General features: G+C 38.4%; 2 protein-coding genes across 5 annotated transcripts in view; both read left to right on the forward strand.

The window, feature by feature from the left end:
* Positions 1-355: 355 nt before the first annotated feature.
* On the forward strand, positions 356-5,859 carry LOC145499949 (adenosine receptor A2b-like). 4 transcript variants are annotated; one of them, XM_081479465.1, is made up of 3 exons: positions 356-494; positions 631-703; positions 4,381-5,859. In XM_081479465.1, exon 3 carries the CDS (start codon positions 4,415-4,417, stop codon positions 5,387-5,389), a length of 975 nt encoding a protein of 324 aa, XP_081335591.1. In that variant the 5' UTR covers positions 356-494; positions 631-703; positions 4,381-4,414; the 3' UTR covers positions 5,390-5,859. The 4 variants fall into 4 exon arrangements, with proteins under 4 accessions (XP_081335591.1, XP_081335592.1, XP_081335594.1 ...); XM_081479466.1 differs by having other exon boundaries at positions 634-703; XM_081479468.1 differs by lacking the exons at positions 356-494; positions 631-703 and adding an exon at positions 711-4,101 and having other exon boundaries at positions 4,164-5,859.
* Positions 5,860-12,080: 6,221 nt separating this feature from the next.
* The window catches only part of LOC145499504 (synaptojanin-1-like), a 30,688-nt gene continuing 14,920 nt past the window's right edge, over positions 12,081-27,848 (forward strand). Inside the window, exons 1-12 of the mRNA XM_081479022.1 lie at positions 12,081-13,211; positions 15,846-15,932; positions 16,734-17,004; positions 18,140-18,365; positions 18,720-18,803; positions 20,424-20,485; positions 21,168-21,264; positions 22,016-22,185; positions 22,302-22,383; positions 24,694-24,846; positions 26,668-26,836; positions 27,064-27,352. Of these exons, the coding sequence (XP_081335148.1) occupies positions 13,088-13,211; positions 15,846-15,932; positions 16,734-17,004; positions 18,140-18,365; positions 18,720-18,803; positions 20,424-20,485; positions 21,168-21,264; positions 22,016-22,185; positions 22,302-22,383; positions 24,694-24,846; positions 26,668-26,836; positions 27,064-27,352 (1,814 nt within the window). The 5' untranslated portion in view covers positions 12,081-13,087. The remainder of the gene's footprint in view (positions 13,212-15,845; positions 15,933-16,733; positions 17,005-18,139; positions 18,366-18,719; positions 18,804-20,423; positions 20,486-21,167; positions 21,265-22,015; positions 22,186-22,301; positions 22,384-24,693; positions 24,847-26,667; positions 26,837-27,063; positions 27,353-27,848) is intronic.

Raw genomic sequence — 27,848 nt, forward strand, 5'->3', positions numbered from 1 at the left:
GCCAGTGACAACCATTTAATTCCTTTCCTTTTTTACCAATTTTTTTTGTTTGCAGATGTTCATTTGAAGACCGCAGGGTTTTTTTTTTGCATAAATTTCAAATGATTATGTATTCGGAGCATAACATTTCGCAGAAGCAGAATTCCTTCACTTAGATACAAAGCGCCTACCGATGACGAATAAGCACAGTTTACGTTATATTCCAGTCTATTTTATTCTAAACTCTTTCATCCAACAAAGGATTAAATATAGCTTGAGGGCTTGGTACACTGCCAACTTATTGGCTGCATTGTAAGTATATTCATGACGAGCGTCGCTTGCGCAGTGACTCGTGTATAATGACTAAGACATTTGAGCACAAATCTGCAAGTAAGATTTTGCGTGCCAATGATACTTTAACTGTTTAGGCAGAACTCTACGCTGAAACAAGAATCTCGTGGACTTTTAACTCAAGAACCTCGCTGAAAAAGAAAAATCAAAGATTTTATACAAAGGTGTGCGATTTTTAGAGTGTGCCAGCATGCTTTGCCTATATCGTTGAGCTAAACAGTGTTCAGCGGCTCCGAGGTGCCTTACTCAGGTAGTATGTGATTTACTCGTCATCGCAAACCTTTTAATTTGTCTTTACAGCAGCTATTAGAACGTCCAACAAAAGGAAGTTGACGGCTAGCTGGTGGAAACCTTCTTTCTCCGCATCAACATTGTAAGTTTTAACAATACTTCTTGCCAGCACTAGCGTGGAGAGTTAACTGACTGTGATTAACAGGACTGGTAAATTATTAACGCCTTCCAATGAAAGTCATCTGAACAGTACTGCTGTCTGTTTAACAATCTTGTTCTTAATGTTGACGACCGTCATTTGATGGATTTTCAGAAATTTTGATGCACTATTTAAACTCTTCTATTTTCATACCTCTCATTATATTCTAGACGATGTTGACAGCTTAGCTCAAGCTTGATATTGGTAGCTGGACTCATTAAGCTGTAGCTTTCAAATAATAATTTCAAGGGAACTTAACGAAATAATATAAACCAAACTTTTCCCTTCATACAGTGCTGAAATTTCGAGTCTCTGCTGGTATCAGTTTTGACCAGGAAAGTTTCAGTTTCTAGACATGAAATGGGCTCATTCCACTAAAGCAATTGAAAGTTATTTGACTTAACTTTTAACGCAGTCCGTCTTCTTAAATAGACTTCCAGCGGGCTAGAAAAAAGCTTGTAAGATTTAAAGAAAGATCTCTCAGGAACCTTGTGACTTATCTGCAGCATCAAAAAGTGTGTGTAAACAACTTTGTTCTCACGACCCAAAAACAAAACCAGTTGAGCAGAATGTAGACGAACACATAGTTTTTAACAGTCTTGAAATTACGAAAGAAACATCCTCAAAGCTCCGCGCAAAGCTTGGTTAAGACTTCTTGTTCGTTCTATTAACATTCGGACGTTATTAACTCGGTTTAAACAGATCATGAATTCTGCATAATTCCAAAAAGAATGTTAAGTATTTACACAGTTGACGCCGATTAAGTGCAGTTAAGTGGTTCAGTACCTGACCCATTGGCTTTGTACTCCACTTATGGGAATATGAGTTTCGCTGAACACTAATACCTTAGTCTTACTTATGAACAAGAGAATTTCCCGATTGCTATTTGATAGTCACATTTACTTTAATCTTTTTATTTAAATCACTTGAACAACAGCTGTACTGAGAGGCAGAAATCTGTTTCAATTGGGCTTGAAGCATGGACGAACTTGAGAAAATCGGATTTGTCGGAGTCTTAAGACGAGCTGATTCGAAAATGACTTTAAAGGATGTGTAGCCTCGTTATTAGTATATGCAACCTGCGAAGTTAGTACACGATCGAAACACGCAATAAGCGCATGTACTGAGACCAATTATTGCCAAATATCAATCGTTTGCACGCTATGAATTCATTATGCCAGCAGAAAGGAGCCTCTATACTCTATACTGGCATGTTTATAAAAGAACTTTTGCTTCATTGGAGGAGAGCAAGTTCAAAGTGAAAGTGCTTAGCCTCAGTTGTGTCCACTCGCCGACAGTTTACACAACGCGTCCGTGAAAAGCTGCTTTTCTATCAGTGACAAGCAAGCCGCGGGTCTGAATTAGCATAATCTCCTTGTACTTATGACTTGTGTTTATAAACTTTAGACAACAGGCCATTCATCGTGGCTTTTATTAGAATGATTGACAGTTCGTTTTTAATGAAGCAATGTCTTAACACAAATCAATCAGGAACTTAATTTACTCACAGAGAATAAGTAACCTTTAACTACTGATTATGCAGGAGGGTTACAAGGCATCACGGTGTTCGCGGATCAAAACTCGGCTTTCACTTTTTGATTTAGAAAAGATCTCGCTGATGTCTTGCGTTAATCCGCCCTTTGCACAACCTAAGCCAGGTGTTCAAGAGACAAAATAAATAATACCAGAAGCATATCATAATACATAATACATTACTCGGCTAACTTGAGCCAGCTTCTCCCCACAGGTAAATAAGGAGTCTCGAAAAACTATTCTGCAAACTAATACATACGTATCTGACTGAGGCTTTAGCTTGCTACAAGGAGATAACTTTCCAAACAGCGATAATTTCGGTCAATCGTAGAAAGAAGGATGACCTTTTGCGAATGAGCAGGCCATAAACTTTTCCGTGATTATTGCATTTGCTTTCGTGTCTTTCGTCATAGCGTGGTTTTGATAAAACCTCTTACCAGCTGCCAATCACTGCTAAACATAGTACATTTTTTGGAACCGAGGAGTATCAGTAGTTCGTCACGTGTGAGGAAAGTTGCGAAAAAACTGTTCAACATAGTTAGCAAAGCTGCACCATAAAACTAATTAGTAAACGCGACAGTACATTATTTAATACAGAAAAGCTCCACCCTGCCTTTTTCTGTTATAAAACATGCGAGGTAGGGTGTGAATGAACTGCGAGAAGCGAGTGTTTCTGCCTAATCGAGATCTCCCGTCACTTTCGTGAAAATCAAGGTTCAACGTTTTTTATTTGCTTTATGATAAAGCTTTACATCTGCAGAAAAATTGGATTCAATCACGTTTTAGCCTCAGCTGTGTGCACTGTATGGATCGTGTGCGACTGCATCAACAGTTTTTTGTTTTACACGTAAGATATTCTAGCTAATTTTGTGTTGGAACTGTTGTAGTAGAGAAATTTCCCTTACGTTTCTCGAGAAAAGAATTTTCTCTAACGATCTAAAACTGCACGCACACAAAAACAAAATTGCTGATGATGATGTTAGTCTATGCATTTGTAATGATTCGTAAGCTCTCATAAATAATCAACAAATTTGTTTTCAGATTATGATAGACTGACCCGCCTAGACTAGCTCTAGCCATCTGTGTCCCAGGCCGATCGGTGACGATGTTGTTTTCAAATAAAGATGATAATGATAATGAAGGCTGTGTAGGATTCCACGTGCGAATTTTTATTTTAGCTTGCCATTTATGTATGCAAATTAGGACTATTTAAACGCTACGGTTTCCTAGCGCGCCAATCTTTTCAACGTTTTCTCATCTAGCTTCAAGTTAATATTGTTGCGGACTCTATACTCTACCTAGCTTCACCGTCATCGCTACAGTCAGGAAACATTTGTAAGTCTTTACATTCTGTCCTGTATTTTTCTTATCGCTCGGCTCTTCTTCACATGTGTTTTTATTTATTTTTCTAGTCGAACCTCGCTCGATCTTTCAATACTCAACGGGCTCCTCGAGTCTCTTCAAGAGAGCGTGAGTTCGAAATCTCTAGACGTAGCGTTAACAAGAACTGTAAGCTACAAGCTGTTTTAACCTATGAGGGCGCTTATTGATGGCGTTATCAGTCTATTTCGCCGAAACTGATTGGTCAGGCTATCCGTTGTATGGTATTTGTTTAAGTCAGTGTATCTTCTTTCACCATTCCACAGCCAGTCATTGAAAACTGTTGAACTCTAGGCTGAGCATTGAGCAGAGCCCGTGTATTTCGTGGCTTTCACGTTTTCAAGTGGTTTGAAATAAAAACCATACGGTTCATAGAATTAAACATTCAGTCAGTCAGGCGTCAGTCAGTCAGTCAGTCCAGTCAGTCAGTCAGTCAGTCAGTCCGTCAGTCCAGTCAGTCAGTCAGTCAGTCCGTCAGTCAGTCAATCAGTCCAGTCAGTCAGTCAGTCAGTCCGTCAGTCAGTCAATCAGTCCAGTCACTCAGTCAGTCAGTCAGTCAGTCAGTTCGTCAGTCAATCAGTCCAGTCAGTCAGTGAGTCAGTCTGCCAGTCAGTCATTTAGTCAGTCAGTCATCCAGCCAGCCAGCCAGTCAGTCAATCAGTCAGTCAGTCCGTCTGCATGTCAGTTAATCTTCATATTCCTTTCAGGTAACTGACACGCCATACCAGTGAAATTAAGAAAATGTCCCAGCCACCGAGAATAGATATCACGGAGGATGAGAACCGAGCCTGGTGCATCGTCTATGGCATTGAGTCAGCTGCGATCATCCTTGGTAATCTCCTCGTCATAGCTGCTTTTGCTGCCACCAAGTCCCTTCACAAGAAAACCTACCTTCTTATTATTAGCTTAGCTGTAGCTGATCTCCTGGTAGGTGCAGTAGCAGTTCCGATGTTCATCCGTGTGATCGGCGGTTCAGTCACCAGATGGTGGGAATTGGATAGTCACCTGCCACACACGCACACTGCTATAGAGATCTTCTGTTCGTACGCCTCGATTTTCTTCCTCGTTGCCATCGCCTTAGAAAGGCTTTACGCTGCATTGTCACCACTTAATCATGGTAACACGAAAGCTTGGGTTTATTACACCGTCATCGCCTCAATTTGGGCTCTAGCACTGCTCCTGGGCATTTTATCCTTTCTTCGTGAGAGTCACGTTGGCGCCGCCGACAATGGGGGAGTATTTTTTTTTATTATGGTTTTGCTTGCTCTTTCTATGATCACTCTTGTGATCGCTTATGGTATAATAGCGATCAGTTTGCTAAGTTCGCGCAGTAAGAGCGATGATTTTGAGAAAAGAATGGCAGTCACACTCCTGATATTGACCGTGATTTTCATAGTTACTTGGTTGCCATTCAAAGTTATCAATTATATCTTTCATTTGGATCCTGCTGCAACCCTTTCGTGCGCAGAAAATGATTTTGCTTGCCTCTACCATGCAGTATATGCCACCAAGCTTCTTCACTACTTTAACTCAATCGTGAATCCTATCGTCTATGCTTTGCGCGTGAAAGATTTTAGGAAAGGGGTAAGGCGGGTTTTTTGTGGGTGCTGCGGAGAGAGCCTTCCACAGAATCCTCCCTTGGGAACGGAAAAAGGAATCGACAACATGGTGTCCATGCAGTCTATTGAGACTGTTGTTCCCTCCATGTTTTTGTAAATAGTCACTTATGGAGCTCCTTTTAGTGATAAAAATGGAGGTAGACAAGAAAGAGATTCGGTGGATGCATCTGTAGTTGGGTAGGAATTTGCGTAATTACATTTCTGGTCTTGTTTTGTATCAGACAATCAATCGAGTCTGAAATTTTAACGTCCAAGTCAGCGCGTTGCTAAGTAACGGGTGCGAAATGATTGTTCTCTCTTGCTGACAATAAATGACATCTTCAAAAGTTATAAGTTTTTTTCAGAATCTTATGACGGGTTTTGTCTTTCACGGACTCATTTACTCGCAATACCCTAGAAGTGATTTTAGCCCAAATTAATGCGTGAAAAGTATTTTTTATGGTAAGCAATTCATATTTACTGTCACGTATACGTAGAACCAGTAACGGAAAATATTTTCTTAGTTGTGTATGTAGAAAAATTGAGATGTAGAATAATAATAAATGCAAGGTATTGTTTTCTTTCTGCTGAATATAGAGTGGACGTAGATTTGTTAGTAGATCAAAACATATGTTTTTAAAACGAGGTTATCAAGTGTCTTATTGCAACCGTTGTAAATTGCTTTTAATCCACAAAAGATATTTGTAATGTGAAATGTAGTTGTGACTAGGTCCTTTTAATTGTAGATATTTTTTATTCATAAATAAAACAGTAACCCCCCGTATCCTGGATTCTTTTGATGTAGCCATACTGTGTAAGCCCGAGCGCTGGTGAACGTATATGTAGTCTTAAAATGAGCCATGTTTTTTTGTTTGATAATCAAATGCAATGGCCCCTTAAGGTATCTTACTTTTTGTCATGACCATCTAAATTTATATATCGATAAAATATTATCGTGGTTTAGTGAGCGATAATCCAAATCTGGTCTGAGGCCGCAGTAAGGCGAAAATTGGTCTCCATTTGAGTCTCCGAGGTCTCACATTCCGCGCTCATTGCTTTCCTTTATTTAATAACGTATTTTCACCACAAGCGCTGGAAGCATTTATTTCAAACTTAGCCTCCTTACCAAACATTTTCTTCAATCCAGGGCCTGGCGTTTATTAAACAACGTCATGTTTTTATCATTTTTTAAAAAACTCATTATAGTCATGAATAAAGGTCACGGGATAAAGCTCAACTAAACCAAGACATAATAAAAGCAAACAAAAAAAGCAAAATTCTCGAGAATCTGGCAAACATGACGATCAATGAAGCAAAAAGTGCATTGTGCCGATTTTGATATGGTCGTCAGGCAGATTAGACTGTTGATGGCCCATATTGCAGATTAGACTGTTGATGGCCCATCTTACATATTAGACTGTTGATGGCCCATCTTACATATTAGACTGTTGATGGCCCATCTTACATATTAGACTGTTGATGGCCCATCTTACAGATTAGACTGTTGATGGCCCATATTGCAGATTAGACTGTTGATGGCCCATCTTACAGATTAGTCTGTTTATGGCCCATCTAACAGATTTGCCTCTTGATGACCCATCGTACAGAGTAGTCTGTTGGTGGCCCATCTTACAGATTAGACTGTTGATGGCCCATCTTACAGATTAGACTGTTGATGGCCCATATTGCAGATTAGACTGTTGATGGCCCATCTTACAGATTAGTCTGTTTATGGCCCATCTAACAGATTTGCCTCTTGATGACCCATCGTACAGAGTAGTCTGTTGGTGGCCCATCTTACAGATTAGACTGTTGATGGCCCATCTTACAGATTAGACTGTTGATGGCCCATATTGCAGATTAGACTGTTGATGGCCCATCTTACAGATTAGTCTGTTTATGGCCCATCTAACAGATTTGCCTCTTGATGACCCATCGTACAGAGTAGTCTGTTGGTGGCCCATCTTACAGATTAGACTGTTGATGGCCCATCTTACAGATTAGTCTGTTTATGGCCCATCTAACAGGTTAGTCTGCTGATGGCCCATCTTACAGATTAGTCTCTTACATATTAGTCTATTGATGGCTCATCTTACAGATTACACTATTGATGGCCCATCTTACATATTAGTCTGGATGGCCCATATTACAGATTTTAAACTGTTGATGACCCATATTACAGATTAGTCTGTTGGTGGCCCATATTAGAGATTAGTCTGTTTATGGCCCATCTTACAGATTAGTCTGTTGTGAAGTTTATATGAAATAATTCATATATGAACTGCAACGGGAAGCCCTGATTTTTTTTTTCAGGCTTCTTTCCGATTGCTTAAATTGGGAAATTTACTGCGATGATCATTCTTCACTTTCATCTACAACCGCAGTTCATATATGAATTATTCCATATAAACTTCACATCATTTCACTCCTCACGGGAAGATATGAACTCAATTAAGTGGCCTCGCTCCCAATGTGTGGCTTCATAGCTCAGTTGATAGAGCATCGCACCGGTATCGCGGAGGTCACCGGTTCGAATCCCGTTGAAGCCCTGATTTTTTTCAGGCTTCTTTCCAATTGCTTAAATTGGGAAATTTACTGCGATGATCATTCTTCACTTTCAGATTAGTCTGTTGGTGGATCGTCTTACAGATTAGTCTGTTGATGGTCTATCTTACAGATTAGTCTGATGATTGCTCATCTTACAGATTAGACTGTTGATGGCCGTCTTACAGATTAGTCTGCTGATGGCTCATCTTACAGATAAGACCATCTTACAGATTAGGCTGCTGACGGCTCATCTTACAGATTGGATTGTTGATGGCCCATCTTACAGATTAGTCCGGGCTGAAGGCTTATCTTATAGATTAGACTGTTGATGGCACATCCCAGAGATTAGTCTGCTGATGGCTCATCTACAGATTTGTCTGTTGAGGGCCTATCATACAGGAGTGTATCTAATTGTCGAGGGTCGAGAGTCGAGGGTAACATAAAAAATATACACAAATAAATTGAAAAATAAAAAAATAAAAATAAAAATATAGTATATATGAAATAAATTACTGAAGAAATCAAGACAGAATTAAAGCGTTGCGTGACACGGCCAAATGACTTCCCGCTCCTTATAGTCCTTGGACTTTGGGAGGTGATACCAACAACCCCATTTCAATCCACTGCGTTTACGTTAATTTTATTTGCTTGGCGAGTATTAGAAGAAGGCACGAAAACAATGAAAACAAAGATAGTTAATGGTTTATAATAATGTTCTACAGTCCTAAAAGGAGATAATAAGTGTGAAAATCGAGAAATGAAAGTTAGCTTGCATTCCTCTGATGAGAGTTTACGTTTGCGTGACAGTAAAGACAGCGCTGTTGGTATCACCTCCCAAAATCCCAAAACTATAAGGAGCGGGAGGTCATTTGGCCGTGTCACGTAGCGCTTTTCTGAAAAAAAAAAAAAAGAAAAGCTGGCAAAAGAACATTCTGTCTTGATCTCTTCAGTAAGTTATTTCATATATAATATATTTTTATTTTTATTTTATTTTTCCCTTTATTTTTAGTTATTTTTTATTTTTAACTAACCCTCGACATGTTACCCTCGACTCTCGACCCTCGACAATTAGATACACTCGGTGACCGTTGATGGCCTATCTTACATATTAGTTTGTTGATGGCCTATATTACAGATTAGATTGTTGATGGCCCATCTTACAGATTAGTCTGTTGGTGGTCCACCTTACATATTAGTTTGTTGATGGTCCATTTTACGGGTTAGTCTTTTGATGGATCATCTTACAGATTAGTCCATTGATGGCCCATCTTACCACTCATTTTTCAGGATTGAACGCAATTATTGTTTAATTGGTACTTCATGTTTGGCAGGGTTATTTGAAATTTTCATATTACTTCATATTTGACAGAATTGTGTGTGTTTTAGTGACATATTACCAATGAGGACACTTTGTGATGCTTATCATAATAAATTTGAATCTCATTAGCGTTCAAACCTAGACATATCTGTTGATGGCTTATCTTACAGATTAGACTGTTTATGGCCCATCTGTATGACTGTTAAGTGCAGGGATGTAATGAAATCTGTTTACAGCTCGCCGAAGTAACGTAAAAAATCGTTGCCTCTTGGAAATTCCGAAAGCAGCGACCTCGCGAAAGTAGCGACCCTACCGAAAGAAGCACGCCAACCCCACCTTCTCGCCAAAAATAATCAGACCAAGGTTTCGTACAACGGTATGTTATTCCCCCAATCAATTGTCAAGTGAACTGGAAAAAGAACTTTTCTTCGCATTAAAATTTAAAACCCTTCATGTCATTTTCAACCGTAACGTAGTTAATAACGGAAACGTTTCAAAAATTTAAAAATCGGCTGATTCTCCCATGCGGTAGTCCGGTCAAAGCAGGAGTGCGCCTGAGGATGTGTGGGCGCAAGGAGTTTAAGGAGGAGGAATAGAGATTCCTTGTTTCTATGATGTCACTGTGAAGAAAGGAACGTGATTAAAGGGCTCAAAAAAAAAAGAACTCCGCGGGAGAAACTTGTGCCTACAACAGACAACATGTACGTTGTAGACATGTAGAGGCCACCCCATGCTAGTAACATGAAACTGGAACATGACGAATTTTACTTCGTTTTGAGATGAATTGCCATCTTATGTTTCGTTAAAAAAGCTCAGTTGCATCAAATTTGTATAACTTTTTTGCTCTCTGAAAGTAACGACTCCCCGAATGTAGCAACCCCCTAAAGTAGCGAGACCCAAAGGCTGCTAATTTCGAAAGTAACGAGGCTCGTTACTATCGGAAGTTTACGGTAATTGGTGTCTAATTTTCTCGCTTGCGCGTTTGGTCATAAGCTGGGTGCTAGAGACTTTTCAAGTGCGGTTTCCGAAGAGATCAAGACAGATCAAGAAGAGATCAAGAAGAGATCAAGACAGAATGTTCTTTCGCCAGCTTTTCTATTTTTTCAGAAAAGCGCTGCGTGACACGGCCAAATGACTTCCCGCTCCTTATAGTCTTGGGATTTTGGGAGGTGATACCAACAGCGCTGTCTTTACTGTCACGCAAACGTAAACTCTCATCAGAGGAAACATGCAAGCTAACTTTCATTTCTCGATTTTCACACTTATTATCTCCTTTTAGGACTGTAGAACATTATTATAACCATTAACTATCTTTGTTTTCATTGTTTTCGTGCCTTCTTCTAATACTCGCCAAGCAAATAAAATTAACGTAAACGCAGTGGATTGAAATAAGGTTGTTGGTATCACCCCCTAAAGTCCAAGGACTATAAGGAGCGGGAAGTCATTTGGCCGTGTCACGCAACGCTTTACAGAAAAAAGGAAAAGCTGAGGAAAAATAATTCTGTCTTGATTTCTTCAGCAATTTATTTCATATGTAATATATTTTTATTTTAATTTTTTTATTTTTCAATTTATTTGTGTATATTTTTTATGTTACCCTCGACTCTCGACCCTCGACAATTAGATACACTCATATGAGTATGTTTTTAAGAAGAAGCCACTTTTTCATCATTATCGAAAATTAAAGAAAATCAACAAAAGCCCTTCACATATTATGTTTGCGGTAATTTAACATTGTTCTAAACTAGGGAACTTATTATAACGCAGGTCAGAAACAGGGGTTTGATTTAAGGGTCAGGTCATAAATAGGGTTTCGAATTTTTGGTCAGGTCATAAATAGGGTAGGGAATATCGCAGATTTTGGTCATAAAATAGGGTAAGGATTTTGGGAAGCGGGCCGCACTCCCTCACCCAATTTTTCTGGGAGCACCCCCCGGGTGCCCAGGGTACTCTTGTTATCGATTTTGAAAGTCAGTCGCAAGAAATTCTAACGGATATTGGGTTGTAGTGCTGTAACCCATGTATCATGTTAAGGTTGTTCATGAAAAAAAAAAAAAGACTCCTTTGGTCTGGAAATCCCTCACGGCTTCCGGCTGCCATTCTACTATTAGTCACTTTAGTTCGTAATGATATCCTGTTTCTCGGTTTCCCGCATATGTCTCTCACGGGTACATAAGTGTTAGATCGCTAAACTATGCAAGTTGACCAATCAGTGATCCTGTCCAGATTCAGTACACGTTTACATCATCAGTATGGAATTTCTGGCTGTAAATTGAAGATGCGAAAGCCAAACCGGCCTGGACTTGAGATGTGGACTTTTTAGCTCACAGAATATCATCCTCAGGATTAAAAGGCCATGAATATGTCATGATCGCTCTTACTGGTGGTATTAACACAAATTTATACAAGTTATTTATGTCTTCGTATGGTAGCATTGAGCTATTATTCACTGTTTACGAGCTTTTGATTGTTTCCATGATTTTTCAGAAGAATTGTTAAGAGAAAATGAGATGCAATTATTTATCATGAGAATCATATTTACATTGTAGTTAACGTTGTAAGTATCTTTGCTTTACATTTATTCTAAGTTATCGTTTGGTTGATGAAAGTAAAATAAAGAAATAAAAACAGGGAACGAAACCCCATGCCATTCCTCGTTTTCCGGCGGGATCATTATTTGCCGTTCGGGATCATTTGCGTTCCAATTTGGGGATCATCTGCGGTGGAGCAAATAAACTTTATTGCAATATCATTTGACGCTTTGAATATCCTTGGGAAACGAAGTGTCGAAGTCAAGGCAGTAATACTTACTGAAAACGAAAAAGTAATTTACGTTTAGTTTAACACACATTTTGACAAAGCAGTATATTGTTGTAACGGATGTAAATGTGCGCGGATAGCAAGTGCAAATAAGGTTTTTACTTATATATTAATATGATTAACTTTTCATACATTGTGTGTTTCACTAAAAATTCGCTGAAAATTAGGATTGCAATGATAATCAATCAATGACAATCAATAGTAATCAATGACAATCAATAATAATCAGTGATAATCAATCGTAATCAATGATAATCGATATTTACCGTGGTCACTTGGCAGGAAAATCCAATCCGCAGTCCGCGTTTTACCTACCTGAGTCTGTGTTTTATACCCAGTCCATAATGCTTAGTCCGCGTTTTATACCTCAGTCCGTTTATACCCAGTCCGTAGTCCGCAGTCCGCAGTTCATGTTTTATACTGACCGGTTCAGATCGTTTCCTGGGCGCTGTTTGCCGCAGTGTAGTTTCTTATCTAGTTTTCGTTCTACTGAAAGTTGTTTTGAATAAATGGGCCAAGACTTGTGTCTGCTTATTCCGCACCGCATTATTGTTGCAAGTTTTTTTTGCGTACGGGAATTCAAGAATTCTAGTTGATGTGAAGCATTCTGCTTTCACAAATGGTCTGAACTTTTTAAAAAGAAAAATGAAAAAAAAAAAAAAAAAAAAAATCTACTAACACAGAAATATATCTTTATTCGATTAAATTTGCCTGTTATCCACTTCTTTTTATACATTTAGTAACTACCTGGTCGCAATCTGTATATTTTATTAACTTTGTAACATCTATTTGTTATCTCAGCTTTGTCTTAGTGATACGTAATACGAACCATAATTCGTTAATATTACATAGGATAAAGGGGAACACAATGTAAAAGCCAGCAAAGGTTTCTCTAGCCCTCCTCGCATGTTAAATATTATTCCTTGGCAGCCAAATGTATTGATGAGAAAATGAGGAATACCAAAATAATAGAAAAAGGAAAAACGGAAGCAAATGATATCGTGTTGCGCGATACGAGATATGCTTGTCTAGTCTGCAATCATTATGGTTTGCGGTATTTTGTAAACAAGATGGCGGAGTTGTTGAATTGAATATTTTTCCGGCCTCGTTTCTCCCTGACGCTGAGCAGTGATGCTTATTGGAAAGTATTTTGTTTGCTACAGTAAAATAGACAGAGATCCTGTTTCTGTTCTTCTGGAAGCCAAAGGAAGACCTAACACTTTGCTTTTCGAGAGTGGCGCGATTGCTGAGTTGTGTAAGTAAAATTTAAGCTTACTACTGAATCTCCCTGAATCTTCTGCATGACGGAAGGCCACTTGTACTGCTCTTCCTTTTAACATACAAGTTTGCTTTATCATGCACCAGCGAGTTATGATGCACGTAGGAAGTTTGGAGAGGACGAATGAAGCGTAAATTAGTTGCTCTCCAAACTCCTCAAGTGGATCATACATGTAACCGAATGATGCACCGCGTAAAGCATAGATCAATTGTGTTTTAAAGAAAATCAATGTACGACGACGACCACTCGGCTCAAATAGTTTCTATTCTACTTGACGACCTTTCGCGCGAGAAAAACATTCTTCGACAAAGTTAGCTAGGTTAACCTTGCTCACTCCTCGAGAGTGAATAATTGAATTATAGTGCTGCATTGCTAGCTATGTTGTAAGCTTAGGGATTTTGTTTCGTGTAGGATTTGCTTCTCTACATTCATATTCGCACGGCCTTTCTCATTATTCATTTAAGCTAGTGGTTTTGCATGATAATACTTAAATTTTGATCACTCTATTACATACCAAACATAGCTGATTAATAAATATGTAATAAGTCAAATTATTCTTGCATTTTGGTTTGGTCTCACCTATGATCTATAATTGGGGGACAGACGCATAGATGATTTCATAATTACAAACATTTTCGTTCTGTTTTTTTCAAAATATGGCAGAGAGTTTTGAGAATTTAGATAATGCAGTCAAACCTCCGGTTGCGACCAGCTCTTGTAAGTGACCACCTCTCCTCAGCAACCAGTTTTCCAAAATAGCAAAAGCTTCCAAGTCAAATCACTACATTTGGAACCTCTTGTAAGTGACCACCTCTTGTAAGCAACTTCAACCACTTTTAGAGCTAAAAGTTTGAAATTTTTATTTGTTTTTAACCTCCCATTATAAGTGACTGCTTGACAGATAATAGAGTGAACATTGTGTTGTAACATTATCGTATTTCTGGCTAGTACAATAAACGGAAATTTCTTAATGAGAAGAACCAAATTTTTTCTCAAAATTCACTTTTACATCAATAAAACATGGCATTGGCATTGGTGCACTGGGTAACTTTTTTGCAGTTACCATATTCAAATGAGGAAAAGTTTCGACCCATTATGGTCTAAGTTCTTGTAAGCGATGACCTCCTGTAAGTGACCACATAGGCTTGATATTTTGAGTGGCTGCTTATGGCAGGTTCGACTTGATGAAGGAAAATGTCCAAAAAAGTCTTGTTGAGGCTGTGAACAGGTACAGAAGCAGGGAGATGAAAGGAAGACATGTTTCTTTGAAGAAAATGAGTCAGAAAAATACTTGAGCAGTCTCAGTTGAGCAAGACTAAATGAAACACAAAATGGGTCTTGAAATTATTTCAAGGTAAGAAACCATTGCAGCTTTGCTTTGAATTTAACAAACCCAATAAGCAAAATTTTTATGAGATTAACCTGTTTACAGAATTTAACTTTTCTCAGTTTCAAAATAATTGTTCACACAGATTGGTGCTATAGTAGGAATAGAAACATCACATAACTCTTCTTAAAATGAACACGTAACCTTGTCTTCTGATACAAATGCTTCAGTTCGTTTCAGGACAGTAGTGAGCAAAGTATAGTTCATAACAGCTCATGGCAGTCTGTATCACAGCTAGATGCACTTGAGCATCACCAGCTACAGAGGACACAAATTTCCACTCATCAATGCTCCTTTTATTCAAAGCCCAAATCAAATGGCCTCCAACGTGTTGATGTTGACTGCAAACCCCAAGTTAATATTTCAATTGTGGATTTCGCAGTTCGATTCTGCTTCACTGTCAGTTTTTATTCCATAACAAGCAGCGCTTGATTTAAGTTTGGCAGTGGTGTGATTTGCCTGAACCAATCACAAATTATTCTTTGTTATGCATAACAACCAAGGAGTTTGCTTCATTTTGTGTAGACAATAGATTACATCCAATTGCTATTTTTGTGTTTATCAAACAGGGCAGGGGCCTTGCTTTCCAGTTATGTTGAAAGCTTTTGAAAAAAAAAAAAAAACAGCCTTTTTTGTTTTTTGTTTTTGTGGTTTGTGATTTCTTTATTGTATAAAGCAAATATATTCCATGTTGTTGTGGATCTGTTCAGTAATAGATCACAGAAGATGTCAAAGTGTGGTAGGAACATCAGCGACTCACTTAGCTATCACCTTGTGTGCTACTTTTTTGTTCTTACCACATTTTGATGTTGTCTGTGATCTACTCAGCAATTAGATTATTTGCTCTTGATTTCTATGCGTGATAGCTGACTTGGGCTGTGCCCTTGTCGACTATCACGCATAGAAATCGAGAGCAAATAATCTAATTGTTTTAGTATAAATCTACCAGCCGTTCAAAACTTCATCTAAATCCTCTTCACAGACATCTTGAAAATGCCAAGAAGCAGCCATCATTTTGTTAACAAGCGCACACTGCTACACTACTCACGATCTATCACAGAATAGATAGTGATTAGTATAGCCAATCAGAGAGCAGTATTCATTATAGAACGCTGGTAGATTTATACTAATACTGAACAGACGCAGGGCAACATGGAAAGAAATTGGTAAATCTGTTTGTGTACTGTAGATATTTTGATGTTGACTTTTTCCTTTTTTTCCAGCGCAATGGGAAACTGAAAGTATAAAGAAAGGATATTCTAAAGTTGTAGATGCTTACGGTTGCCTTGGAGCTCTCAAAATCAATCTTGGTAAAGTAATCTCACTAAAATCTTATTCAGGAGTACAGTGCATACTAAGCAATAAATTACTTATTTATATATTTGTTACAATGTGCCCCTCAATTAGTGTATGCTATATGCGGGTAATGTAAATTATATTTCACAATTTGTAATGGAAATCAATAACAAACAGTAAACTGTAAACTGTAAACTTTCAGTGTGGCACAATTATGCCAGCCAGTAAATTTTCTCTAAAATGAACACTATCAGGAACAGCATCGTACGGTACAATACATTACATTATTTACATTATGTAAAACATACCTTAAGTACAACACATACACACTAACTAGGTAGTTTTTAGACAATTGAAGTAACAGCTGTGTATTTGCAAATTGCAACCTGGAACATTAGACTAATAAGTTTGAGGAAGGTATTATCAAATTGTTGAGCAAAAGTTAAAGGATGTTGAAAATGGTCCTTTGAAGTGTATGCAGTAAGGCAGAGAGGTAGTAGTCCTTTCAGAAGGATTGGTTTTGTTAAGAAAGCTTGGAATCTGTTAAGGTGCTTACGAGCTTTGGTTGATTCTAGTACCAAAATTTTATGAATTGTTATGTCGAGTACAGGCATCAGTGGGTTAAAAGTCTATCAACAAAAATCTCTTGTTCCCTTGAAATAGATATTATCATGTTACACCTTAATATTACTGGTGCTGATACTCAAAAGAATGAAACAACATACCTTATTGATGAAACTGCCATTGATACAAAAATAATTGAATCAATAAATTATAGGCTTCAGTGTTTATGTTTACATGTAATCTTTTTACAGGTGAAGAGGAGATTAGCTTCTTTCTTGTTCTTGTAACTGGTTGCACATCAGTTGGAAAAATCAATGACAGCGAAATATTCCGTATTAATGCTACTCAGTTAGTCCCTTTACAAGATGGCCAGGATGAAGAAATTATTGCTGAAGTGTGCAAGCTATTGAACTCAGGAACATTCTATTTTTCTGTTTGTCCTGGAGATCAGCAGCCTATAGATTTGACCCTTTGTTCACAGCGAAGATATGAGGGCTGTGAACCCGACAACCGGTTCTTCTGGTGAGTGAGCATTCATTTTAAGATTTATTCAAATTCTTTTAGTGATAATCTCTCCTGTTAAACATGCTTGAAATGAATGAACTCTGGTGGACTTAACAGGAATTTATAGTACTTAAAAGGTATTGCTTCAGAGACAACTTTTTACTGATGGCCAAACATGCTCAAAGTTAGGGGTCCTAAAGCAATGTGTTGTTCCAGAAAATATTCATACATCCTCCATGGAAGGGTTTTTTCCCAAGACCGACCTACCCCTCTAGAAATTCTAATTAAGCTTGATACATTTCTTTAAATGTTTTGGTCTTATAGAACCCCCCAACCCCCAGGGAATTCCAATCCCTTCTGTGGGGGGAGTATGGATATTTTCTGGAACTGCACAGTGACAAACTCTGAATTAAGAAATTAATGGAGCTGTTGGAATTGTGAAACCCCTTTTTACTTCTACAAGTCTTGTTTTGAGTCAGCCATGGATAAAACTGTATTTAGCAGCGTTTGTGTACACCAAGCAGACAAAGGAATATGTGACTATTTTATGTCACCTAACAACAAAGACCTTTAAGCTAAACTAACAAATTCTGACAAGGAATTGCTTTTGTGTCATTTCAACAACAGTATCTAGAAGTAATAAAAAGAGCTGGTCGACCTTATTCACATACTAAAAGTGCAGATTTTTTTATTGGTGAACGAAAATTAATTCAAATTACATGTACCTGAATGGTCAGTTTGCTATACCAGGATACTCACTGTCCTGTGATGACCAGGTGAAAGGTGGAGGTGGAATTCTGGCACACTTACATGTATCTACTGCAATCCCCTGCAAAAGGCTGATTAAGCTTAACAGACCATACAAATGCATTGAGGCAATTACACTAGAGATAACGGCTGGCAGATGGGCCATGGCTATCAATGGAATTTATCAACCACCCAGAGCACTGGGCATTTATGGTTAACACTCCCTTACAACTTGATCTCTCTGCACTTACAGGAGTTTGGCCCACAGGCGAAAGCCCAGGAAGTCCTTTGTGAATAAGAAGTTAAAAGATGTATTCCACAGGGGGCCCAGACAGACTGTTTGTGCACTGTGCACACACTGTGCAGATTTTATGGTACTAACTGAGCTTTAACTATTAATGATCAGGAATCGCAGCCTGCATATTCACCTGCAGAGGTTTGGAATTGACTGTTCGCAATGGCTACTTCGAATGATGTGTGGAGCAGTGGAAATAAGAACTGTATATGCTGGGAAAACTCAAGCCAAAGCCTGCCTTATTTCACGATTGAGCTCTGAAAGGGCGGGAACAAGGTTTTATGTAAGAGGGACAAATGACGATGGACATGTGGCAAATTTTGTGGAAACAGAACAGGTGTAATATTCATTGCTAGATCAACTTAGAGATTTTCTTGTAAGCTTTTTTTTTAGATTTTTATTTAGCTTAAAAATGTAAAGAACTAGACATATACCATCATCAGGCACTGTTATTAGTGAAAGATAAAGTGGTTTTGAAAGTTGGACAAGACCCAGAACAATGAGAGGATTTTATGCTTCCGTCCTGTGACTTTATTTCCCAGTTTTCATGAGCTGCAATAAATGTAATGTTGTCTGTCTATCAGTTGCCTTACGATGTTTGAAAGATGAAAAGTTGTTCTTGAATAGCATGGTTAATTAATTGTACAGTCATGCACATTCATACTCATTGTAACATTTTCTGTATCTTCAGTTTATCGTGCTTGATGACATGACAACCTCTTATGTCCAAACGCGTGGATCAGTTCCAGTATTCTGGGAGCAGCCTGGTGTTCAGGTACCATTATAACATTCATGAAGTGTACAACATAGCACAGTAGCAGTGTTGTCATTACATTTGAGTGACATGTTGCCTTGTTACACACTTAACAAACTTGTTGTTTACAGTTGAATTACAGCAACAACAGGTATATTATCACACATAACAGCAAGGGCCCATCAACCATACTCAGCTGTAAGGTGTTTCAGGTTTCAGCCCTTAATGACAGCCCTACAGTAGTAAGAATAAATATTCCTTCTTGGAGCCAACAATTCAGCATAAATTGAAAAATGTTGTCTTGATGTGTACATTTTGAAATATTTCATGGCCAGACTTTTAAGGCTGGACTCAATGTTCTGTGGCATTTTTGTGTTGAAGTCAGTTTTTGTTGTTGTTCAGTGTGTATGTCAAGTAAGCTAGTTGGTAACAGTTGTTAAGTTTGTCAACTTGTTTTTGTCTCAAAAATAGCGATGAAAATAATTGAGGAACATGTCCTTCTTGCAACTTAACAACTCTTGTTAGGCGACAATTACCAAATTGAAACTTTCACAGCCACTTTATGGGGAGCAGGGATAGTGCAGCCCTTGCCTCCCTCCAATGTAGGCCGGGTTTGGTTCCTGTCTGGTGTCATGTGTGGATTGAGTTTGCTGTTGGTTCTCACCTTGCTCCGAGGGTTTTTCTCTAGTTTTCTTCCTCCACAAAAACTAACATCTCCAAATTCCAGTTTGACCATGATAGAGGTCCTGCATAAATACATGTAGGTCCTCTCTAAATATAGTCATTTATCACTTTAGCAAACAGAATGCCATTAAAACTATAAGGTTTTCATTTCTACATGTAGCACTTTTTAAACCATTTTATAGTCAAGACATTCTCATACAAACCTTGTATTTAATTGAATTGTAACAAAACCCCAAACCAATTCAATTCAACAAGGTGAACCATAATTATTGTGATAAAATACAGTCACATAAATTTAACAAGTAACCAATTAACCCTCCCTTCCCACCTTTCACCCAAACAGAAATATATTCACCAAGGAGTGTATATTCATATTCTCTGTATTGGACTGGAACTAGCTTACAGCTGAGGCTAATGCGGGGAGTCTTTTCAAGTGCTCATTACAGTAATCTCTTTTTATGATATTCCCCCATTCCCTCCATGGTTCATGGAGGGAATGGGGGAATTCATGTTCTTTAGTTGCTACAATTACATGGACAGCCCAAGAAAGGAAAACTGTCTGTTTACTCATTAGCAGAGTACAGAAAGAAAGTTTTCTATGATAAGTGCCTTCCACTAAATGCCATTGAAGATCAAAGAGATGAGAAACCACTTGAAGTCCAACGCAACAAAGACCCCCAAGAAGTTCAAAGAGTTGAAAGTGACTATTCGTTATTCCGGGGGAGGATTTCACACAATAGGCCACACATGCAGACCTCCTAAGAGACTTCAGAACTTTTTAATTATCCAAATCGAGCTCTGAATTTGTACTTGCTTGGTCAAATATGGCTCTGAGAAGTGACAATCTTTTGTTTGAAATGAAACAGTGTATTTGTTGTCTCTATTAGGCTAGTGCAACTCACATTCATCTTCCATCATACCGGCTCTAAAAAATTTACAATTGCTGCCTTAAAACAGGTTGGGTCTCACAAGGTCAAACTCTCCAGAGGGTTTGAAGCCTCATCACCCGCATTTGACAGGTAAATGAGTCATCATTACAAGGAAAGTCATAACCTGTCTTACGAAAGGGTGTTCATGTGCAAAAAGAACTTTCTCAGTTGTTGTCTACAGGTCTCATGCGCTGATTAATTTAAGATTGTAGTCAATTACTTGAATATTCCATTTCCTGGCATACTTAACTTTAGGAAACATTAGTTTCTTTTCGTATTAACGCTATTAACGATTTTTTGAGCATGTATTAAATAATGAGACAGTAACATAACCAATGAAGTTTGCATTGAGTTAGTTATAATCAGCTTAATGTGCCCCACTGGTATGAATGTAAATCTTAACTTCGATGCTACTTCTGTGATTGAATTTTTGAAAGAAAATTTATAGTGAGTTTGTGACATCATCTTAGCAATCTTACGGGGAGACTCTGCTGATAAACCGCTATTACAATTATTTCTAATTCCTAAATGTCTCTGACACTCTCACTGCCACTGCCACTGCCCTCTCCCCTGACCCTACCCCAACCCCTGTCCTTGCCCATGTCCTTGCCCCTGCCACTGCGACTTCCACCTCACCACCACCACGACTACTACCACTACTGCTACCACTACTGCTACCATTAGAGCTTATACTACCATTGCCGGTGTCAGTGTTCCATCCACTCTCTTCCTTTGTAATAAGGGGCTGTTCGTTTCTTTGTTATGTTTTTAGACATTTCGCCAGCCTGAGGAATCTGTATGGACAACAGTTACTTGTTAACTTGCTTGGTACAAAGGAAGGTGAAAACACTCTAAGTATTGCATTTCAGGTGAGATGCATTTAATCTGCTAGTTTAGATGATCTTAATAATAATAATAATAATAATAATAATAATACTTTTATTACTTGTATAACGCAAAATTCATTAAAATATATAATATAATGCGTTTTACAAACACTCTAACTTATAAAAATCGTATCTATATGTAAAACTAAGAAATCTTAAACAAGATGATGATCTTTAAGTTACAACTTGATCTAAATTAGTAGAAGTCATGGCTTGACATCAACTTGAGGCTTGGTGATAATAGTTATTGCTCCTCCAAAATGTTTCTCCGTTCCTAATTGCCCTAATCCCTCTGTTTCATAAATGCTTCATAAAGTTGGAAGAGGTACATCATTCGTTGTACTAAGTCCTGTATTATCGGACAACTGATGTCAACCGTCCAAAATGCTAATATTGGATGAGTGACATTACAACAGAAAAGGAGCACTTTGGCAGTGCAGAACTAGAGTATGTGAAAATTGTTAGAACTTTTCAAAAACTTAGTGAGCACCTGACGAAACAGCCGTTTTTAAGCGGTGCTTAAAAAGATAGCAAGAATAATGATAACGATGAACTTAAATTTATTTAAATAAGGTCTTGGTAAATGTTCTCTGCTGATAACTCTTAACTCGCCCATGATTGTTTTTGTGAGATGTCAGTTTATAATCAAGAGGATTCGTTAGATGTAGTTTATAGCTTGTGCTACCTTGATAACTTGATGGTTGATACGTCAGTCGATGTTGGATATTTTCAGGATCAGCTGAAAGACTCAATTCATGGAAGTGAGACTCGCATGATTTGTTTTGATTATCATCAAAATTGTCGAGGAGGAAAGTTGGATAAGCTGACAGTGCTCAAGGATAAGGCTCGACCGTCTTTAAATGAGTTTGGATTGTTCTTTGCCAAAGGAGACCAGATTGTAAAGTAGGTTGCTATTTTTCTGTGAGTAATTTTTGTGACCCAGTTTTGCCGACCTGTGTAGAGCAGTCATTGGGAGAGCCCTCTATTAAACAGGTTTGTTTGATTATTTTTTTTAACAGAAATCAAAAAGGAGCTGTTCGTACAAACTGTATTGACTGTATAGATCGCACTAACAGCGTTCAGAGTTACTTAGGGCTTGAGGTATGCTGATGGTGAAGATGTTAGTCCTTTTTACCCGTACGGTGGTCGTATTGAAGTGTTAATTTAAAGAATATTATAGGATTCCTAGAGGAAAAGATTCGACGGCTTGCTTAACAGGACATGGCAAGGAAGCAGTTGTTGCCATGCACCGGATCGTTCCCTTTATACTATTGTTCGCTGTTTTATTGTCGTCCTTAAAAAACAAAGAGTTATGCATAAAGAGGGCGAATGTCCAGAACGTCGAGAAATTCCCAAACTATTAAAACTGAATGTTTCATCTAGCGACTGGGAGAACTGGTGCATGCGCAGTGAATGAAAAACCAACTGACCGAAAGAAGTTCTTGTTGACTTAGTTTTGTTCAATGTTATATTTTTGAAGACTGAAAAAATGCCTCTTATCGAGTGTTACGTACAAAATCTTGGTGCTAAAACACGCATCGAAAGATCGAAAATTCAAGCCTTGTACGCAAATTAATGAATTTGTCTCGTGAAAAAAAAAACCGCTTACAAGAGTACTTCAAGCAAAACTGTGAACTAAAGAATTCAAAAACAGTAAAATAATATTTAAAGGCGTTCTTTCGTTAAAGTAATAGTCTGGAAATTGCACGGAAGTCATTTTCTCGACCTGTCAATTTTAAAGACACCAAGTGAATAGCTGCGGAGAAAGATGTAAAGACATTATCGATCATCCACTAATTAAGTAGCTGTGAAAATAGAGCCTGAAAAAAAACTCCAGGCTTGAACGGGGTTCGAACCCATGACGTCTGCGAATATCGGTGTCAAGTGAGCTATCAAGCCAGCTGAGAGCTGACCACGCTGTGGGTGATCTGTGTTGAATTGTAATTCCTCTGTAGCAATTATACAGATTTGACTGTCAGATTTAATTTCCAGATAAAAGGACTTTGTGTTTGTCTCCTCAACTTTTTTGGATCGCAAAGTGGCAAAAAAGTATAAAAATTTCGAAATATCCAAAACCCAGGAAAACGTGTGACTATGATGAATTGCTCTGAGTTGCCACGCAAGTCAGCTGGTGTTTTGGGTTAATGAATGCCCTACTTTTGGCTGGATTTTCTCACTTTTCTCAAAAACAAAGAATGGTATCTCGGAGAACTTTTTGGTTGTCTCGGGCAACTAGGAGCGACTACTAATTAGTAGTGAAATGAACTTTATCTTGCTCTGCTTGTCAGATCAAGTGAAGGCGCAACTAAAACAAACCGGCCATGAGTACCAAACCTGCTGTGAAATGCAAAGAAAGCATTTCATCTTTTATCAGAAAGGACGTCCTATTATATTACAATGAATTTGAACAAGTCCACTGAGGGGAAAAGCAAAAACTTGGACATGAGTACATTAAACTTCATGTCCCGTTGCAAGCTGAAACGTCCAAACCATTCGTACCTACAGCGACTAACTATTCGAAATCTTTTGCCCTTTGGCAATTCCATCATTTGCTTTAAATTAATTTATCCAATTAACTAATACTTACATATTTCCATATTTTTGATAAGGTCAATTTAAGGTAATAATTTATTAATTGCTAAGACTTTCAAGCCCTACATGAAGTGAAAATCATCTGGCCGCAAGGAATCTAGGTCCAACAAGTGAAGCAACTGGCCATTCGATTACTGTGAATAAACAACCGTGGTACATGTGTCAATAGTAATGACGTTTCGAGCGTTGGTCCTTTGTCAGAGCGAAGTGAAGGAATGTGGGTTGTGTCTTCGGAAGCTATCTCCCAGTCTGCAAGTCAGCAGTATACTTAAGACATTTTATTCTTTGCCTTTTACCTAAGTATAGCTACAATTATAAATTCTTCTCGTTGGATGCAGATTGTTACTGATAAAACACAGAGATAGTCTAAGGGATGGCTGTGAGGCATCAGCGCATATATGAAGTGTTATCATGGGATGCATTTCTTCATTTTCATTGGCCGAGGGTATACCACGTGACCTGCAAATAACTGCCTACAAATAATGGTCGCTCATGCATAATACCGTCTAAATGTGTTTGGATGCACTTATGTGAAAACTGATAGATTGCAAGGAAAAAACACTTAGTGATTAGAATGATAAAACAATTATTGAACTCGGTTATTGCAAAATATCGTGATTTGTCAGTGTCTTGCAGATCAATTATTTGCCGAAACCGTTGACAAATCACGATATTTGCTCGCCACTGCTCAACCTCATCCAGTAGTTGAAAATTGCCGGCTGCTTGTTTCACTGTTTAATGCAGGCAGTAAAGAGTTTTTCATGTTATTGTAGCTCATTACCTGCAGTGAAGTGGTGACCTTAATGTGTTTCTATGCAGATGCTGTCGCAGCAAGTTGAATGTCTCGGTTTGTCCAGCAAACAAGGATTGCTGTCCAGATTTCAGGAAGCTTTCCGTACCATGTGGACACAAAATGGCGACCATATCAGCCGTATGTACCTAGGTACTGGAGCTCTAGATGGAAGGGCCAAGGTACTGTTCCAACCTTTTTGTCTATCCACTCAGCATCAAATGGGGCAGAATACCGAGAATTAAAAACAAGGGAACCTCTCCACAGTGTCCACCCTGGGGACAGATGAAAGTGGCCTTTGTAGAGAGGTGGCCGTTATAGGGAGGTAGGGGTGTAATATGACACCTGTTTTTTTTCGGGGATGCAACAATTTTTGTCAAAAAAATGCTTATTTTAGCATACGTAAATTAAAAAGGATCCATACAACAGAAGCGAAACAGAAACAGCCACCAACGTCGCACGGTACACATCAGGTTTGGTGACCTTTGACAATAAAAATGGGGTTTTTGTATATACCATTCGTCATTTGTTAATTGACTGGCCGTTGCCGAGAGGTTATTTTGGCAGTTGTGACGAGTTTTAGTAACCGTTTACCATTAATTAGGAGAGGTGGCTGTTGTAGAGAGATTAAAATAAGAGTGAATGTATGGACTGTTCGCCTGGACCAAAAAATTTGGCCACTGTATAGAGGTGGACATTGTAGTGGATGTTGCAGAGATGTTGCTAAGCAACTGGTGGAATCTTGTAAGTCCTAGAAATTATTGCTTTCCTATACAAAGTTAGTAGATGTACAAGGCTAGTTACACTAGTTTATTTGTACCCACCTGCTGTGTGTATATGTCGCTGAAGGGCCTTGTTATAATGAAAGCCGGGCGAGTCAGTCTTTACAATAGGCATTTTAATACAACGGCACTTTTCTTCATTCTGATTTTACATCCACTAGTTTAGTGGCTATCGCACAACGTTTTGTGGTACACCAGTATACCCCAAATGACCATCATTCGTTGGCGCCGTTTTACTGTCCGACTTTTCTCGCAAACCCCAGTAAAGTATATATTTTCTGAAAGCTTAAGAATTGTAGATTACGAAGGTATATTCATTAAAATAATAAAAAAATTAAGGTTTTCTGAATTTAGCGCCCTATTTCCTGAAGTACAGAGGTTTAAGAATCAAGTTCATTTCCGGTCAGAGTTGAGCGGGAGGACGCGATCAACATTGCTATGTCTTCTTGACACCTTTCTCTTACTTGTTTGGTTTGTTTTTGGCATGTAGTTAAACTTTGGGAGTTGATAAAACGTGCATTCTCTTCACTAAAATAGTCATAACTTTTCAAAGAAGCCAAAAATAAAAATTTTCCGACATGCTTTCTTAGCGTGATTGTCGGGTAACGTTCTCTCCAAATTTCAGCGAAAAACATTGAAAACTCGCCGGAAGCGAACTCAAAATGTGCGCTTCACTCGCTGAAATTTTCGTTTCGAGATACGAAGGAAAATATACTTTGGGGCGTTCTTCCATTGTAATGAGATAATTACACAGAACGTGTGAAAATAATGATGCGTTGATCGATAAAGCGAAGGCTCGTTTTACTTAACAATAGAGCTCGCAAATGTTACCTTCCGCGGGAAATATCATTTGCAAGATCTGAATTCCAACTCTCGTGCGCCCAGGTTAGTAAGAAAATAATTTTCGCTTCCTTTTTTTTTTCGTTTGGTTTTTAAAGCGCCTTAGCTTATAGATTCTGTAGACAACGAAAGAGCGCACTCGTGAACAACGTGAATGAAACGGCCACGAGATACCGATTGAGCTGAGATGTTACTGTTACAGCTTCGAAAGACGAAAGCGCCAATGAAAATACTTAGAGAATGTCAAACGGGACTTCAACCATCGCGTGATAGAAATTTCGAGCTCATAATCTAATTGTTAAATAGAAACACGATTCTTAACCTATCAGCGCGCGTATTTTCTTTGGGCTATTTTCTAATAAGAAATGTTGATGTTCTCAGGTGATGAATAAACTTCGTGATGGCGCACGCTCGGTTCACAGAACCATTGTCAACAATTTCCTAGATGGAAGTAAGCAAGAAGCCATTGATATGCTGTTGCTAGGCAACACATTTGTGGGGGAGCTTGGTGAAAGGGCGCGTGCACTGCTGTATGCTTCTTTTCTACACTGTAAGTCTTTCAACTCTGTATCAACTGTCAAAATAAAACCAGATAACCATATATTAATGTCAGTTATAGAACTGACTTGCTTATGAAGACGATATTAACAATTGCAAAAATTCTGTCGGCAGGCTATCTCGATGTTTGGAAGGCTTTTCAGAAGAAACAAGATGTGTTTTATAGCTGGAACCTGTATGGTGTTACTAAGCCGTATGAATTTGTTTTCATTTCCGTAGCCTCTCCTATTATTTTAAGGGAGTTGTGTGACCGCCATCTTGAATACACCACATGGTCCAATATACGCATTTGTGTTGGTACGTGGAATGTAAATGGCGGCAAACACTTCCGGAGTATCGCTCACAAGCACCAAACAATGCATGATTGGCTTCTGGACTTTCACAAGACACTTCCGGACAGCGGCTATTCGGAGAACAATGAGGAGGACTTCCGGTTACCAACAGATGTATTTGCTATCGGCTTTGAGGAGTTAGTAGACTTAAATGCATCCAATATTATGTCAACAAGGTGAGTATTGATCTGTTCAGTATCCTTATTGGTGCAACTTCGTGTCGTGAAATGTTATACCTAAATGTTGGGGCTCAAAGTCAAAGTAGAAGCGTAAGGTCTGTAGTGTATTCACATGACGTCACGGCAACCGTGTTGGTGTCCCGAAACGACGAAACGGCGGTCATGTTGGAGGGTCTTAATGGGGTTGTGCCTTTTACTGCTAAAGGTTAATATTTTCTTTTACGGCCAACAGTTAATTTATTTTCCTGGTTAACAGAAGTCATTGAAATTTATTATTGTTGTTTTAAAACGTTAACAATTAGCCTCTACTGTTTCAAAAAAAGTTAAAATTTATTTTGCCTCGCGTAAAACATAGTTAAGTCTCGGGACCATTCAGGGATGGAAAGAGGTATTATTACAAGAATTGTAGACTAACCCTAACTCTAAAATAAGCGAAAAAAGAGAACAACGTTTCGATGTCATCTTGGTGCCAATATCAAGTGAAGAATGCAAC

The sequence above is a fragment of the Orbicella franksi genome, chromosome 10, assembly GCF_964199315.1.
Source record: "Orbicella franksi chromosome 10, jaOrbFran1.1, whole genome shotgun sequence".
Taxonomy (NCBI): Eukaryota; Metazoa; Cnidaria; class Anthozoa; order Scleractinia; family Merulinidae; genus Orbicella; species Orbicella franksi.